The 18,707-nt window shown below is 36.6% G+C and overlaps 1 protein-coding gene across 1 annotated transcript in view; it reads right to left on the bottom strand.

The window, feature by feature from the left end:
- The window catches only part of LOC306861538 (uncharacterized protein), a 31,332-nt gene that overhangs the window by 9,500 nt on the left and 3,125 nt on the right, over positions 1 to 18,707 (bottom strand). The window contains exon 2 of the mRNA XM_079403860.1: positions 13,286 to 13,427. Within this exon, the coding sequence (XP_079259986.1) occupies positions 13,286 to 13,340 (55 nt within the window). The 5' untranslated portion in view covers positions 13,341 to 13,427. The remainder of the gene's footprint in view (positions 1 to 13,285; positions 13,428 to 18,707) is intronic.

Below are 18,707 nucleotides of genomic sequence, written 5' to 3'. Positions count from 1 at the left end.
GATTTCTTTGCTGCACAGTAGAAATCATTAATAACACCACAAATATAGAACATAAACAAACAGTTTTGACAACCTAGGGCTATACACTTTTGGCGCTACAGACCTAAATGAGGGTAACCAGACAAATGCACCACGAGTTAATACAGCAAATTCTAAAACTTCAGTTTCTCATGAACGCCCTCCCAAACCGTTTCAAACAAGTTGTGCATGCAGTCCAAATTCAGTCTTTTTTGGAGCCTGCTGCGAGGCATGCTGGGTAACTGTTTACGTAAATAAGTATTAATCTCATTGCTTACACTTATAATGAAACCTAGATCTCTCAACAAAATAATTCACAACTAACAACAAAAACACTACACTTTCTATAGTATAATTGCATGGTTTTGTTTATTGAAAACAAACCATAATACATCAATAATGTAGATACATGACACTTAACGTATTGTGATATCATGTTCCTTTATTAGGTAGTTGGAATACTTATTTGACTTCATAAAATCGTTATAAAACAAAATATGCAAGCAATACACCTGAGCTTGTCAACCCAAGACTAACTTTTGGTGCTCTACAGACCTCAATGAGGGTAACCACACAAACGCAAGATGCAAAAAATACAGCACATTCTAAAACTTCAGTTTCTCATGAACGCCTGCCAAACCCATTTTACACAAGGTGTGTATGCAGTCCAAATTTAGTCTTTTTCGGAGGCTGTTGACTAACTACGCTTCAAGTATTTTTTATAATCTGAAAAATGCTCTCTTTTTCAATTTAAGACAATAAGGCAAGTATTCAGTCCGAATCCAGACTTTTCGGAGCTGCAAGGCATGCTGGGTAACTACGCTTCAGTAGGGTAGAGTGGGGGAAAACGCCCCCCTTAAGGATTGTGGAATTTTTTTTTCAGTGAAACAAAAGTTAAATGTGTTCAAAAAAGTTATCATAGTTTTAGTGACAATGACATAAATTATAAACCAAGTATGAAAAATGTTAATAGATTTTTAACAAAAATAGAATTTGTGCCACACTGCATAAAATGCTTTTCTTACTTACAAGCAAAATAATCTGCCAATGGGGTAAGCAAAATAATCTTATTTCAAACAGAAAACAAGATTATTTTGCTTACCCCATAAAAACAAGACCATCATTTTTATTTGTCTAGAAAATCCTTCTTGATTTAAGAATTTTTCTTTATATTGGCTGGAAACAAGAACTGTTAACTTGCAGCTCTTTCTGCACACATAGATAAATGCCTGCTTAGATTCAGGAAAAGATGTTTTCCTCCTTAGATTGATTCCTCCTTTCACTTCAGCTCGTAATGGGGACTGGCTGACAGCCCCCATAAAAGCAACCGTAATGGTGTGCTAATGACTGATCCATGAAGCTGCTTTTGTGCAAGTCCACCAAGCCATTCACACACACTACAAGGGAAAGTGTTGAGCATTAAATCACTATCACATGTTAATTTGGGCGCATTACACAAAATCTGCTAGCGGCAAGCACAATCCGGCTCATTGTTTAGCAGTTGAAGGCATTGAGCTGAGCTTGAGGGTGAGTCGCTCTAACGGTAAAACACAAGCCCACCACGACAGGCCTTGGGGGGTGTCACATTGTTTCACTTTTAGTTTAAAAAAGTTAATCTTACATAACTCATGTAAGCATTTTTTAATCACCCCGTCTATGTACTTCTTAATGGCAGTCATCAAAAATCATTTACCCACATGTGTTTAATCTACTGCAGTCAACATAATGATTCAATCTCCCATGGGTTGAATTAAACTCGCGACCCGATTGCTGGATAAACTGGTTCTAATTAAGCAATACTTCCAATGCAGAATTTAAAATCATAGCGAAACTCACTTCAATGAATAGGCACTGATATAGAAAACTCCGTCAGATCGGCCTTATTTTGGATCTAGTCTTTTCTTTGATGCATATGCTGTGGATCACCTGGTTTCTTGTGGTTCGTAAACAGATTTGAAAGGCATGTCTTTAATTGTGGGTTTTGCGTCTTTGGTGTAATGCATTCAAACTCGAGTCCAGCCACAGATCATAAACAAGAGAGGCAAGCTCATTAGCTTGTGGAGACTTTTTATGAGAATGTTGCATTGAAGCACTTCGTTTTCAAACCTGTCTATTTGCATCTGTTAGAGGACATTTTCTGATGCACTGTAGCATAATGTGGTTTTATTTTCTCACATTACATTCAATTCATATACGTATGCAATTAACGCTGATTTATGAGCCTTCAACTTGAAGGAATATTTCACCCAAAAATGAAAATTGTTGTCAATTATCCTCATGTCGTTCCAAACCTGTATGACTTTATTTATTCTGTGGAATGCAAAATATGTGTATGGTAGTATAATTGGCATCGCTAAAAACGGTAAGTTTGAGTGTAAATATTCACTTTCAAAACTGTTAATATAAATATATTGTACAACGTCAATAGTATGTTTTATAAAAATCATTAATTATTATTTTTTTCGAGCAGTTGCACCACATGACATTTTACAACCTGAACTAACATTGTCTTGTCAAAAAGCCAAATTATTAAAATAAAAATAAGCCGTGAAGCAGTTTTGTTAAAATACTATTGTTATTATTCAGTACTCTGAAAAAAATGGTATAGGATTTACTTTGACATGCTTTTAATAGCTAGCAAATTTCACAAATAAATACAAAAGAACAATTAAACATTACATTTTTAAGTAGAAAAAATGAAACAGTATTTTCTCGTAAAACCTATCCTCACTGTTTTATTCAAAAAAAAATAATTGTGTAGACTACAAAAAAAAAATGGTGTAGAAACTATTTTCATTCAGAAATTGCTAGTAATTTTACAAACAATTACAAAGAAACGGCAAGTAATACATTACATTTTGGAGTATAAAAACTGAAAGAATATTTTCTTGTAAAATATACTTCAATAATCTTTATTTACAACTTTGAATTTTTTTTAAGTATATATATATATATATAGAGAGAGAGAGAGTTTTTTTTTTACAGTGACTTGATAATGTAATGTGCTTTTCAATGATTTAATGAGGCTTTATTTTCTTCATTATGATATCAGGACAGTTGTATCACCCTGACATGTTTGACTTTATGCCCACAGAAATAATAATAATCAACAACAAAAAAATAATAATTAATAATATAATGAGGCATATTCAGTGCTTTGGAATACTTTTTGGAGTTTGACAGCCTGTAGAAACATCAGAAACACCTATAAAAGTCAATAAAATGCTCTCTGTGTATCTGAAATCAAATAAACACATCCCTCGGGTGGATAACTCTCTGTCACATGCTTTTTTGAGTGTATCACTGTATCCCTGTATCTTGTACAAAGCATTCCCCTTCCTCAGCTGTTCTCCTCAGGGACTCATTCCAACCTTTTCTCACAGAGATCTCGTCGTTGTGTGAGCTCCGGCGGCACTGCTTCAAACACATCTCGTGATCTTGAGATCGCAGGCTGATTGTGTCGGCTGGGTGTGTGAGCAGATGCACGTGTGTCAGGACTCCGTGCTGTCCTGCAGGACGCCCGAGTGACGGCATGGGAATGTGGGCCGTTTGATCCACTCTCAGCCTCTCTGCTTTTGTGAGTGCATAAAGAGTCAATGCATTGATCCACACCAGATATAGGGCGTGAGGCTTTGTAATTAATGCCTAGTGCACTGGCTTAATGTGGAGGGGAGATAATGGTCACACTGTTGTTTGAGTGACAGACTGTGCTGCATATCAAAGATGGACACATTAGATAACATGACCGAAAGAAAAAGCATGTCAGACCAGATGGGTAGAGCATATTTAGTCACTCAAAAATTTAAGTCACTCTGTCACATTTAGCCTTCCTGTAATATTTAGTACTTTCCACGCTAAATGTAAGAGATGATGGTCAGCTGGTCATTATCGCAAAATAAAACTTGTATGGCCCTAAAGGGTTTTATTTTGCAATAATGTTTAGCAGACTGTACATTCACACAAAAAAAGAACGAAAGAAAGAAAAAAAAATAAGGATGCACTAATAATAAAATTCTTGTAGATACCAACAAGCCAATAATAGTATTTTGTGTAATAAAATGATTAAAAAATAATATTTGTTATTATAAAATATAATTTTTTATATTAATAAACTATATATATTTTTTAATAAAAATTCAAATAAATGTTAATAAATTGTGTATTTAAATAAATTAATTAACATTTATTTACACATTACAGCATAATATAACATAGTGTGATTTGCCAAAAATTATATTGAACTGTATTATTAAATTAATAATAATTAGCATTAAATGTATAATAATTAGCATAATTAATTAAATAAATAAATATAGATATTTATTAACTTAAATTATCACTGTAAAAAATGTCATTTGTGCTTTAAAATTACTGCGTTTTCACAAAGCGGTTTTATATTTATAGTCAGTAATGTGGAAGGACAGTGTTCTGTTCATGTCTGTCAGCGTCTACATCAGTTTGAAGGATTTCCCCTTTTAAAACAGCTCAATAAGCATTTGCCGTCCATCCGTATCCTAATGGATAACAATCTCTGCTAAGAGCCATGCTGTTCAAAGGCCTAAGACAATATTCAATTACCTCTTTAGTTAAATGTACTTATGGAGCATTTAATTCATTGGAGCCAACCAAGAGATATAGAGATTGAGATAATCATTCAAGTGAAAGGGAACGCTTCGTTTCACTGTTCGACCGCTTTAAACGCTAAAATTAGACAGCTTTTTATTCCTGGATTGAGAAAAGATGATTTATAATTGTACTTTTGTCTAGATTCCTCTCTCTGCAGTTGTTCCAGTTGTGAAAAGCACAGGAAAAAGGCAGATTTTCACACAGGAAAGTTTTCGAAATGTATCTGTTTCAGCTTGTTTCATGCTTAAATGTTAATGGCAGGTTCCTTTGTGATAACTTTCCCAATGTAATGTGACATAACGTGTGACGCTCCCAACTGGAACTAAAAGATCGCTTTTCTTTCAAAGCTTTTCTGACGTTTATCCTTGTCAGTTCTCAGAAAATAGCATTAACGTGAGTTCTGGCATATGAGTTCTTATTATGGGACGTTGGTTTTGGCGTTGACCTCATAAGACCTTACAGATCAAGATTTGATATCAGCGGTTTAGAGTTGTATTTTTATTCTCATCCTTCCAAACCTCCTTTAATTTAAGGCAAAGAGCCAAGCCTAACAATCCCACAGCGTAGCAGACTAGAGAAAGTTATCATCGGGCCATAAAATGTAGCCTATAAATCTGGTCTATATGGCTGCTCTTCAATTACCCCAGACGGGTTAGAAATTACCCTCATGTCAACCTGTTAGCACCTGATCCAATCCAGAGGTGGAGACATTTGCAGCGCCAGCGATAATGAGTATCATTGTCTCTGTCTCCCCACATCAAACGGAGACTTCACCTTTAGCTCTTTAATCATCTTGTGCAGTGTTCATGGCGCTAGTTAACGCAAAGCCCCATCTCTTTTGAAAGAGTTATTTTCATCGGGCCAACGTTGACCTGGAGAGGCAAAAATATTTAGGATGATCCCAATGGTCTTTTTTGCTGCTCAGAAAGGCCATAACAAAAGGACGATGGAGGTACATTGACTGCAGGCACTCAGAGCAAAATTGTAGTGTAAAGCTGATAGCGGCTCAACAATAGCACTAGAAGAGTGTCTCTTTTGCGGTAAGAGGGCCCAGTCACAGTAAGGACAAACCTTATCAGCTGATACATCTGAAGTGAAACCGCTTTCTTCATGTGTGGCCCAGATATGCGTTTATCCACTCTCTCCAATCCAATCTTTGTGGCGGAGAATGAGATGCGGATGCACTTGAGTGATAACCAGTGCATCTTTGTGCTCTTATCTTGAACTTATCAGCAAGTCAAGTCAACCAGTGTATTTTAATAACTGGTAAGGATATGTGACGGATAACTGCCAGCTTTGCAGTTTTTCTATGATGAATTAGGTTTACGAGTCTGTCTGCTTTGTTCTAAACCCTTTTTAAATATTATTAGTCATGGTTGCAAAGACAAACATCACTATTGCTGTTTCCCATAAACTCTTAAAAATAAAGGTGCTTCACGATGCCATAGAAGAACCTCTTTTGTCTAAATGGTTCCATAAAGAACCTTTAACATCAGTCTATAAGTTTAATGGTAGGTTTATTTGAACAGTGAGACAAAAAAATCCAGAAAAACACATTTCAAAAAAGTTATAAATTGATTTGCATTTTAATGAGTGAAATAAGTATTTGACCTCTTCGCAAAACATTAGTACTTGGTGGCAAAACCCTTGTTGGCAATCACAGAGGTCAGACGTTTCTTGTAGTTGGCCACCAGGTTTGCACATGTCTCAGGAAGGATTTTGTCCCACTCCTCTTTGCAGATCCTGTCCAAGTCATTAAGCTTTTGAGGCTGACGTTTGGCAACTGGAACCTTCAGCTCCCTCCACAGATTTTCTATGGGATCAAGGTCTGGAGACTGGCTATGCCACTCAGGACCTTATGTGCTTCTTCTTGAGCCACTCCTATGTTGCCATGGCCGTGTGTTTTGGGTCATTGTCATGCTGAAATACTCATCCACGACCCATTTACAATGCCCTGGCCCTGACGGTACATGGCCCCGTCCATCGTCTCCTTTGATGCGGAGCAGTTGTCCTGTTCCCTTAGCAGAAAAACACCCCCAAAGCATAATGTCTCCACCTCCATGTTTGACGGTGGGGATGGTGTTCTTAGGGTCATAGGCAGCCTTCCTCCTCCTCCAAACATGGCGAGTTGAGTTGATGCCAAAGAGCTTGATTTTGGTCTCATCTGACCACAACATTTTCACCCAGTTCTCCTCTGAATCATTCAGATGTTCATTGGCAAACTTCAGATGGGCCTGTGCATGTGCTTTCTTGAGCAGGGGGACCATGTGGGCGCTCCAAAATTTCAGTCCTTCACGGCGTAGTGTGTTACCTATTGTTTTCTTGGTGACTATGGTCCCAGCTGCCTTGAGATCATTGACAAGATACTCCTGTGTAGTTCTTGGCTGATTCCTCACCGTTCTCATGATTATTGAAACTCCACGAGGTGAGATCTTGCATGGAGCCCCAATCCGAGGGAGATTGACAGTTATTTTGTGTTTCTTCCATTTGCGAATAATCGCACCAACTGTTGTCACCTAGCCCATTCCAGCCTTGTGTAGGTCTACAATCTTGTCCCTGACATCCTTGGACAGCTCTTTGGTTTTGGCCATGGTGGAGAGTTTGGAATCTGATCGATTGATTGCTTCTGTGGAAAGGTTGTCTTTTATACAGGTAACAAACTGAGATTAGGAGTACTCCCTTTAAGAGAGTGCTCCTAATCTCAGCTCCTGAAGATTGAGGTGTCCTAAAAGACACCTTGGAGCCAGAAATATTGCTGATTGCTAATATCGAATACTTCTTTCAAATCAATTTATAACTTTTTTGAAATGCGTTTTTCTGGATTTTTCATTGTTATTCTGTCTCTCATTGTTCAAATAAGCCTACCATTACAATTATAGACTGATCCTTTCTTTGTCGGTGGGCAAATAATTTCCCCACTGTACATAGTATGTGAATACTAGGGATGGGAACCTTCAGGCACTTCACGATCCGATCCGATCCGATCCGATCCCGGAAGTCACGATCCGATTCCAAAACGACTCCTAGTGAATACACAGTATTCATAAACCTGAAAAATACTCAAATAACGTACTCGTTCCGCTGAGATTCTGAAGTGTGACTCCATTGAACAATTTAACCATGAGGCCATGCATTGGAGAGAAGTCAGAGAACAGCAGAGAACTGTGATAGTTAAAGGATTAGTTCACTTCCAGAATAAAAATTCCCTGATAATTTACTCACCGCCATGTCACACAAGATGGTCATGTCTTTCTTTCTTCAGTCGAAAAGAAATTAAGGTTTTTGAGGAAAACATTCCAGGATTTTTCTCCATATAGTGGACTTCAATGAGAGCCAACGTGTTGAAGGTCCAAATTGCAGTTTCAATGCAGCTTCAAAGGGCTCTACAGCCAAGGACTAAGTGTCTTATCTAGAAAAATGATCGGTCATTTTATAAAAAATTTTTTTTTACTTATTAACCACAAATACTCGTCTTGCATTAGCTCAACCTCACGCAATCACATTGGAATTATCACGTGTGACGTGTAGGGGGAAGTAGGCCTACTGACCCAAGCAAACATGCAAAGAAAGTCAAATGCCCTCTACAAAAAAAAAAAAAAAGATTTTTGCCCTACCCTAACTTTTTGAACCAAAGTACACAAAACTAACCACTTGTGACTTTTCCAATGTGATTACGTAATGCATGGAGTTGAGCTAGTGCAAGACAAGCATTTGTGGTTAAAAAGTATATTATTATTATTTTTTTTTTTTAACCTGTTGGCTCCCATTGAAGTCCACTATAGGGAGAAAATCCTAGAATGCTTTCTTCAAAAAACTTAATTTCTTTGTGACTAAAGAAAGAAAGACATGGACATCTCGGATGACATAGGGGTGAGTAAATTATCAGGAAATTTTGATTCTGGAAGTGAACTAATCCTTTAGAAGTACACGAAGACAATCTTCTCTTTGCTTAGTACATCAGCTCTTATTTTCTGGTGAACTGGAGCATGAGCAACAACAGGCGGTGAGTGTGACCTGTACCGTTCCTCCTGCTGAAGGGACATCAGGTCAGATCCTTCACAGCGCCGATCAGACTGATCCAGAGCTAATGCATCCAGCCTGTTTCACTGAAGCAGTATATGTGCACAGAATTAGACCTGTGTTATGAGCAAGAATTTATGCTTGAGTATAAGGCCGATGTTTAATGCAGCAGAAGTGAGCGTTAATCAGCTTTATTTTCCCAATAACATTGCTAGGCCTGACTTACATTTTGATCTTTACAAAGCTATCATATGGCTTCAAAGTGGATCGATCACCCAAAAATAAAAAAATCTGTCATAGTTTACTCACCTTCAAGTTGTTCCAAACCTGTATTTCTTTCTTGTGTTGAGCAAAAAAGAAGAAATTCTGAAGAATACTGGCAACCACACAGTAGCCATGACTTGAAAAAAATATTATGGAAGTCAATGCCTACTGGCAACTGTTTGGTTACCAACATTCTTCAAAATATCTTCTTCTGTGTTCAGCTAAAGAAAGAAACTCAGACAGATTTGGAACAAGTGGAGGGCAAGTAAACTGCAGGGCTTTCTGGCCATCTTTCATTGGCAGTGATGGATGGACGTGTCTCCTGCTGAGGACTGATGGTCATAGAGTGGAGCTGAGAGACATTTATTATTCCCTGATTCTGTTACAAGTCTCCATCCCAGCTGTTCCTTCTGTCGTCCAGCCTAAATGACTAGATCTCATCAATTATAGTTAGATACAAAATCTGATCTGTGGGCTGAAGGTGGTTAATAAATATGTTAGCTTGCAGGCCACCTCCACAAGAGGGCAGACTGATTTCTGTTGAAGGCGTCGTCTACGTGTGCCAGCGTTTGCAGGTAGGCCTATGTGTGTGTGAGTGTGTGTATATGGTGCTTTCACCCTTATAACGTGCCCCACACAGAGCGTTTGCTGAGGTTGGCAGTTTGTCAGTGCCATTGCTTAAGGCTCTGCAGCGCCGTAGAACCATTAAAAATAACGAGCTTTCCCTCACCATGGCAACCAAATAACTCATCATAGCAGAGCACACAATAGTTTTTACAAGAGCTTTTAATTTTAAACCCATCCAGTGAAAATTCCCATTGGAAAGCACCTTGGCATTTTCATACGCCAAACATTGTTACGATTGTAGATGATACATGAAAATAGCATCAAGAGACTGTGGTAATGAAATGAAGGGGAAAAAACAGCATGGCTAAAAACTTGTGAGCTGAATTGATTGTGTGTTTATTTCAGTTGGCCGAGTCCCTCTCTGAAATGTTAAAACACTGGAAACATCGCCTCCAACAATTGCTCTCGATCTCCGCTGCCTGTCAGTTGTTGATAATTTAGCTAGTGGTTTCCACAGATCAATATGTTTGCACTGCAGAGTGACACCAAACAGATTTGTGTACCATGTTCCTGCCATAACAGAGAAAATTTAGGACACTGGGATGTAGGAGTGAATCTCAGACATGTCTGACTCATATTTGAACCCAAAATCAAAAGGAAAAAAATGACACAATTATATCTTACAGCTATATTATATGTGTGTGTGTGTGTGTGTGTGTGTGTGTGTGTGTGTTTTATTATATTTTTGGTCAAATAAATGCAGCCTTGGTGATCATAAGAAAAAGTAATTGTAAAAAAAAAAGAAGTATATATTTTTTATATATATATACACACACACACACACACACACACTGTATATATATATATATATATAGGCTATATATATATTTTTTTTTTTACGAATTTTTAATGAAAACAGAAATATTTAAAATAATATTTACATTTAAAATTGTTTTAAAGGTGCCATAGAATGGAAAACTGTATTTACCTTGGCATAGTTGAATAATAAGAGTTCTGTGCATGGAAGTGACATACAGTGAGCCTCAAACACCATTGTCTCCTCCTCCTTATGTAAATCTCGTGAATAAAAAAGACCACTGAAAAATAGGCGAATCAGAACATAACACCTACTGTTACGTAACAGTCGTTATCACTAATAGTTATGCCCCCAACATTTGCATATACCCGCCCATGTTCTAGACCAGCCGCCAGCCGAACCATTAGAAGTTCTGCAGGTATTGTGAAGAAACAAACGAGGACAACAACGAAAATGGCAGATCGTGGAAATAAATGTTATGTTCCAGGCTGTGCAGGGGATGAAGTGCAGGGATGGATTGATGTCTGTATTCAGAAAGGCACAGAAAGCAAATAACTCATTCTAATAAAATAACGTGAGCCACTAAAGGGACATGGTTAGCTCTTTGCTAGCTGTAGCCTGTTACATTACAGTACATAAGATTTCACTTACCACATAAACAGAGTAGGAGAGATGACTGAGGATAATGGCGAATGATTTACAGATCCTGAGCACAACGACAAGCATCTGATCTTGTAAAATGTGTGGTAAGTCTGCCGCTCCATAGTATAAACATAGTACATGCGATCGCGAATCTCGAAAGTGAAAGTAAAAAGCGATCGTGCATTTGAAAGCAGTTTCAGTGCCCCGCATATTAATAGCAGCTCCCTGATGCCCGCATTTTATATACAGTATAAATACCCGACAATATAACTGTACGAGAAAGTATGTATTTTCCCTGTGTTTCTTTCCTGTGAGCTACTGAAATGAGCTGCACTGTTAAACAGCCAATCAGAGCAGAGCTTAACATTATTATTCATGACCCTTCCACATAAGCCAATAACATACCGTTTCATTCTAGGGAGAAATCCTAGGGTTGTAAATGAACATGTAAAACCATTTCTGGAGAATTTTTGCACTTACCTAAGCCACATACCTTCTATGTAGATATCAGAGAACAATTTAAAATATTGTATCAATGCATTCTATGGCACTTTTTATATATTTCACCATGCAATTTATTTCCATGATGCAAAGCTAAATTTTCAGCAACCATAACTCCAGTCAGAGTGCTGCTAACATAGATTTTTTTTTTCTGGATTCTCTGATGATTAAAACCTTCAAAAGAACAACATTTATTAATTTAAATTAATTTGATTATTATTTTAATATTTCTTAAAAAAAAAAACTAAATTAAATGACATTGTGTCCATACAGGATCATTTTAGTTGTGTATTAATTTTAATGATAGTAATAAATGTATATATATATATATATAGATAGATAGATAGATAGATAGATAGATAGATAGATAGATAGATAGATAGATAGATAGATAGATAGATAGATAGATAGATAGATAGATAGATAGATAGATAGATAGATAGATAGTTATAATATATTTCTGAAGAAAATGTGCTCATTTCACTCAAGGATTATATTGAAAGGATTCATTTTATGTATGCTAAATAAGTGGTCACTTCAGCCAAGCTTGGCAAATCTCATAAATGTAGAGAAGAGGAGAGGACGCTGGGGTCTCAATGTCAACAACCGAATTCTTGTGAAAACAAGACAGAGAGCATTGTTTTTCAGTTCCAAACAATTTAACATCCAGACTAAAATGAAGACTGCGCTTGCTCATCGGTTGCTTACCACAGCTGACATTGAGGTATAAACAACATACCCCATCCTGACAGATTTAAACAGTGACCACCGTAGCTGAGACACACAAAACACACTGCTCTCTGAGGTCAGAACTATGTAAAACATTTTCTGGATGTGGTAGAAGCCAGAATGCAATCATTTAAGATGACTGGGCAAGAAACATTATGACCCAGTCCTTTAATCAATCCTTTTTATTCTGTCCTTTGGGGTTTGATGCTGTTATTTAAAGCTTAACATTAATACTGTATCCTACTTTGATTCTTAGAGTATTGAGGCAATGACTATCAAAGATAAAGGATGAGAGACATAAAGGATCTAAACTGAAAGTCAGATACAGAAAAAGAGACAGAGTGAGCACTTTAAGGGGGTTTAGAGGCCACAAGGCTGTTTATGTTACTTATGAATGAGAGCCTGTGTTTTTATGAACTTTCCTCTACAAGTCCAAGCCTAACTGACCACAGATATTGAGCACTGGCAGGTCACTGCTAAGCTGGTCTTTCAAGCACTGACTGAACAAAATTGCTAGCTAAACAATATTCTCTTTGAATAAATGTATTATCTCTTCTTTTTAATGATTTGGTACTATATTATTTTAATTTGAACCCTATTGCAAGTGCAGTTTACCATCTCACAACCCCTTTCAAAACAAATGTAGTGAATTTGGGTTCATTAAGCAAAACTTTGCTGCACAATTACTGCCATGTGGTGGTCAAAACGATGAAGCGCATCTACTATGAATGAAATGCATTCTAGTCTGCACTTAAACACACAGGAGTGACCCTATATATATCAGTCCAAAAAAGCGCCACAAAGTGAGAACAATATTCCAGTGGATTTAGCATAAAAAACACTGAAGTGTAGTTTTCTATCCACTCCAGCAGAATCGGACTTTATAGGTTCAGTTTGACACATTCAGATGCTGCTTGACAACATGACGCTTGATAACACTCACAACAACACATGCAGATTGATTCAAGTATAAATTCTGCAGATGACAGCTCAGTTACAAACTCACAATATCACTTAACAGCACACACTTCAGCCCATAAACAAACAAAACAGACAAACGCTGTGATAAAGTGCAGGCATGGAAGATGTCAACCGACTCACCTTCTCCTCTTCCAGTGCATTTCTCGTGTAAAATTACACGTCTAGCAGGATTCATTTTTGTATTTAAGTCATTAAATCCCAGCTTCTCTGTCAGGTAATTTAGTCTTTGTTTACATTCTGCTCTCTTGATGAGCTGTCAGACCTACAGAAGAACAAATGAATCAGTTATCGTTGCATTACATTTATAATCTTGAAGCAAATTATTATTATTGATATTAGGGCTGGGTATTGTGACCAATTCTGCGATTCGATTCGATTCTTATTTTTATGGTTTCGATTCGATTCGATTCGATATCGATTAGCTATCAATATTTCATTTAAAATGTTAGTTTTGCAGACATGGGATCCATATTTTGATATAAATGCTGGTAACTGAAACTCTCCTACTTAAGTTTATTACTGAAATACACATCTACATTAATAATAGGGTGCACACAGTTGTTTTTTTTAGTGGAGCAATTCGAAAGATAAGTGAAGTGACATTCAGCCAAGTATAGTGACCCATACTCGGAATTCGTGCTCTGCATTTAACCCATCCAACGTGCACACACACAGCAGTGAACACACACACCGTGGCCAAGCCTCGCCCTGGGTGAACCGCCTTCTTGATCATGGTGTCTCCCCTGCCAGGTAAGTATATCTATAGATGGTGACACCTTCAGGACGAGAGGTGAATATTCATATCCTCTTGCGTGAAGCACGCGCATTAAGAATCGATTCGGGGATTTCCCGAATTGATATCATTGCGTTAAACTGAAGATCAATTAAAATCGGAGAATCGATATTTTTTTACCCAGCCCTAATTGATATATCATTACTTAGGTATACTGTACTTTATACTAACTGTAGTATGTTGAGTTTAAGCTACACAGTATGGAGTGATGTCTGTTTATGTCTTTCCCCTACAGAATAAGGGATGTTTTGACGGTTACACTCAGCCAACAGAAGCACGTAAACAGACATTCACAGATGGAAGTAACATTGTCTTTGTCAAAGTTTTTTTTCCACATGTTCAGTGTTCAAATCCATTGCCATTATTGCATGTTTTTTTTAACCTGATATCCAGCAAAACAAAAGACACCTTAATGCCACAAATTCAGTGACTCGGGATATTAAGTGTTTCAATGTTGAGTTCAAAACCTACTATTACTTCATTTGTCATTATATGTACCACTAAACAGAAAAAACAACAAACTGTTGCAAACTTTGTGGCTTATAAAAGTTGTAATTGGCTATTTTATCGTATTTCCATCTAAAACAGAAGTTGTTACTGTGTCTAGCAAAACTCCATCTAAAACGCTCTTAAAAAAATGTCAGTTTTTTTTTTAAACCTGTTAACCTTCACCCCCATTTGTGGCCTCGCAGGTGAAAATAACCTACCTAAATTAAAATGGTAACAGTTTGTGACAAAGTGTGCTTACACAAACAAATTAGGTATCTTTGGAAAGAAGAGACTCTGGGCTTTACTATCTATCATCCAGAGTTGATAATGCTCAAAAAGATAAAAAGTTATAGGCACTGACGTGCCTTGAAAAATATTTTTCCACACTGAATGTTTTTTTATTTCATATACAAATACATGAAATAAGTCCTGGAGCAATCCAGAAAAGTAATGGATCGAAAGCCATGTGTCTCATGAGTTCATATTTCAAATTTGAAGAAGATACCATGAAAAATGAGATTCCTGCAATATTTTTTCTGAAACTATTTATAGTCCCCCCCACCTCCCTGTTTGAGGAAAAATAACCACCAAATGGATTGCAGAATTATACAAGCTATTTTAGTCATTATACATGTTCCTGCATAGTTTTTCAATTATAAAATAATAGATAGATTTATTTGAGCACTAAAAAATACAAAAATAATTATTTGAGTAATAAAAAAGGAAAAAAAAATAGAAAAAAAATGCTTTGTATATAGTATGTATACTGAAGTATTCTTCGTTATTCGTTATTACAATGATAAATATCACTGCCAGATGTGAAGTGATATTGCCAGACATGGTCATAGAGTCAGTAAACACACGCTGATGTGCTTCCATTCAGATGATAATCAAACAGATGGGCCATATAATCAATAATAGCTGATCAATGAATCACAATGATAGCCGTCATAGAGTCGCTAATAAACACGCTGATGTGCGTCCATACATATTATAATCATGCAGACACGGCCACATTCCCCACACAATACACACACACACATATAAAAAAAATGTAGAAGAAAAAAAAAAAACAGTTTTTTATGGATAAAGCAGATCGCTAAGTTACGCCCCGCTCAGATGACAGTTGCGTCACTGCCGGCAGGAGGGAGCGCCAAATTCAAATAATCTATATTCCGCTTTTCTGAGACTTTTTTTTTCCGTAGACGGTCTCATTCTGTTTGTAAAACCGTATGCTGCAACACCGTTTTGTTTTTTTACCACCAAGATGCTGTTTTTGAGCGTAATTTATTCCATAACGGACGCGAACAATAACTCTCTGAAGAAATGAAACGTAAACAAAGGAATATTCATCCTTATTACAACGTTATTGTTTCGCTGGACTAAAAGTGCTCGCTGGGATGTTGTTCTGTGGACCCTTACCTATCTAACTAAACTGGGATTTCAGCAGTGGACGCGTTTGTGGCTCGTTATTACAATGATAAAGGTACGTACTGCTTTTTTACTCTGCGTGTTTGGATGTGTACGTTACTGCTTACACAAATGTAGCAAATACATTCCTTATAAGCTTTCCATCGAAAAACAGCGATCTGTCGTCGATGCTTGAGGCTTAGACCCTCAGAATGATATATAGTTTGTCAAGATTAACTTTGTCCCGTTTCATTTATTCTGTTAGAAAACAATGACACATGCAAACAAAGAGCGTTCAGTGCGAGGTCGCTCTGGTGAACGGTAACAGGTTTTTAAATCATGCTCTCAATAAAACCGTTCCAAAACAATCATTAACTCACCTGGTTCATTGGCTCAGGATGCAGAGTGTTGTATTGGGATCATGGAGTCCTGAGTTTGAGCCCCACTATTGCTTACATTTAAAGCTCATGTACTGCATTACATCCAACAAAGTGGCCTAAATGCCAGCATTCAATGTAAAAGCCAGTGTGGCACTAATGGCCAAACACACCTTACAATCAGGATTATCGTGGTTCAAATCCCTGGCTTATTGTAAAACGACAGGGAGAATAGTGAAATATAAGGTCCTGCACAAGTGCAGCCAAGAGATCTGTGGCTCTGCTGTTAGAATGCTTCCTCACGGTTTCAGAGGTTGCTGGTTCAAGTCCAGCCTATGAGTGAGAAGGTGTGGGGTTTAATAGTTTTAAATTTAATTTGCTATAATTTTTTTCACTCCCCGTCCCTTCCCCACCTACTTAGGTTTCTTCAAAAAGAAAATGATAGTAACCTACACATTTACAAGCAAACAACACACACTGAACTGTTATAAGCATTACCTGTGCATCAGCAGATTTCCCATCATTACAGTCGATGTCGGTCCACATGCCTCTGTTGGCTGAGAGTAACGGTGCAAACATCCCTCCATGGGTCATTCCTGTTATACAGTGACTTTTCTGTCTCTATGATTTACTTATATTTTCTCAAAACAGTCACATATTTAGAAGAAATTGCTTAAATTATACATAATAGGTCTACTTTATCACTTAAACAGAGATAATGGACATTAAAAATATGATTTAGTTTTTTACTCACCTTTTTATTGATACATACATTCAGTTTTATCATGTCCTCAGTGCAAAGTTATAACTTACACTAGAAATATAAACCATGAAATGATAAAAACCTCAAATATTTTTTTAATTAAGTTATGAACTAGGCTAAACTTCATCTAATCATACATATAAATCATGTGAAACTATATATATATACACATTTATAATCATTATATATATATATATATATATATATATATACACACACACACACACTGTATATATGTATTATTATTTTTTTTTTTTACAATTTTCTTCATTTACCGTGTCCCTAAAGTCATCTTCCACCCTGTTAGTATGTACTCCCCCGCCTTCCAAAATAGACTACAATTCCACTGAGATCATTTTCAGGAAGTGATATTGTTTATTTTTTTCCGCTGGAATTCAACTGTACAAATGGAGGCAAGTGTCAACTCTCACTCCTACCTTTTTTTTAAGTTTTTGAAATGTTCTCCTGCTTGTCACACTCTTAAAGTTCCACCCTGTTAGGCTATATTATAGAGACTGTTTGTCCGATCAAAGAAAAATAAAAAACATAGCTGACATAGTAATAAAAGTTAAGTTCATCTATAGAAGGTTAGAGAGCTAAATGTTGATCACTCAAAAAACTACAGCTAATTTAGCTCAAAACTGTCCACCCTGTTAGATTCTACCCTGTTAGGTCTTTAAATCTAACAGGGTGGTATGTGAAACTAACAGGGTGGAAATTCTAATAGAATAACTAGTATTTATTGTACACTGCAAATTAATCTACCTCCATGAAACTTTTGAGTGGTAATGTACATGAATACAATTGCATTTATGTACACTACCGCTCAAAAGTTTTAGATCAGCAAGAATTTTAATGTTTTTAAAAGAAGTCTCTTCTGCTCACCAAGGCTTCATTTATTTGATAAAAATACAGCAAAAACAGTAATATTGTTAAATGTCTGTGTTGGCAAACCTGAATTTTCAGCATCATCACTACAGTCTTCAGTGTTACATGATCCTACAGAAATCATTCTAATATGCTGATTTGTTGATGTCAATTTTGAAAATAGTTTTGTATAATTTTTTTTTTTCAGGATTATTTGATGAATAGAAAGTTCAAAAGAAAAGCATTTATCTGAAATAGAAAGCTTTTGTAACATTATCACTACCATTCAAACGTTTTGGGGTCAAGCGGCATTTATGTAGTAAAGCTTGACTGGATCTTCCTCTGTCACTGATGATCATGAGGTTATAGATGAAGGAGTGAGACTCTGGCTTCTTCACACCTACAAAATCAAACATCACATTTTTAGTACAAATTAAACCAAAGTAAAATGGGTTGGTGTGTGTAAAACTTGACTGATTATTTGGATTATTAAAAAGTTTGTACCAAATGACAGGTAACAGCTAAATTGATTTATACAACTACTAACCATTTAGATTGTGTCTATGTACAGTTTTTTACTGATTAATATAACAAGCACATTGCCCTGATCAGCTTGATCAACTTGATTCAGAAATGAGTAATGAGTGAGAAATTAGATGATGTGAGCAAATACTGTGATCCGTTTAACAAGAAGCTTAGTTTCTAAGAGAAACTCTGATTTACTTGAACCAATTGCTTTGCAAAATGGATCAAGTTTTCGAAGTGTTCAAAATGCTGGTGACATCTGCTGGTCAAGATGCTGTAAATACAAGGACACAGCCAAAAAATGTAAAATGACACTTT

This window comes from Barbus barbus (assembly GCF_936440315.1).
Source record: "Barbus barbus genome assembly, chromosome: 42".
In the NCBI taxonomy this organism is placed as follows: domain Eukaryota; kingdom Metazoa; phylum Chordata; class Actinopteri; order Cypriniformes; family Cyprinidae; genus Barbus; species Barbus barbus.
Note: the sequence above shows the minus strand (reverse complement) of the source record. Positions and strands in the feature narration are given on the sequence as shown.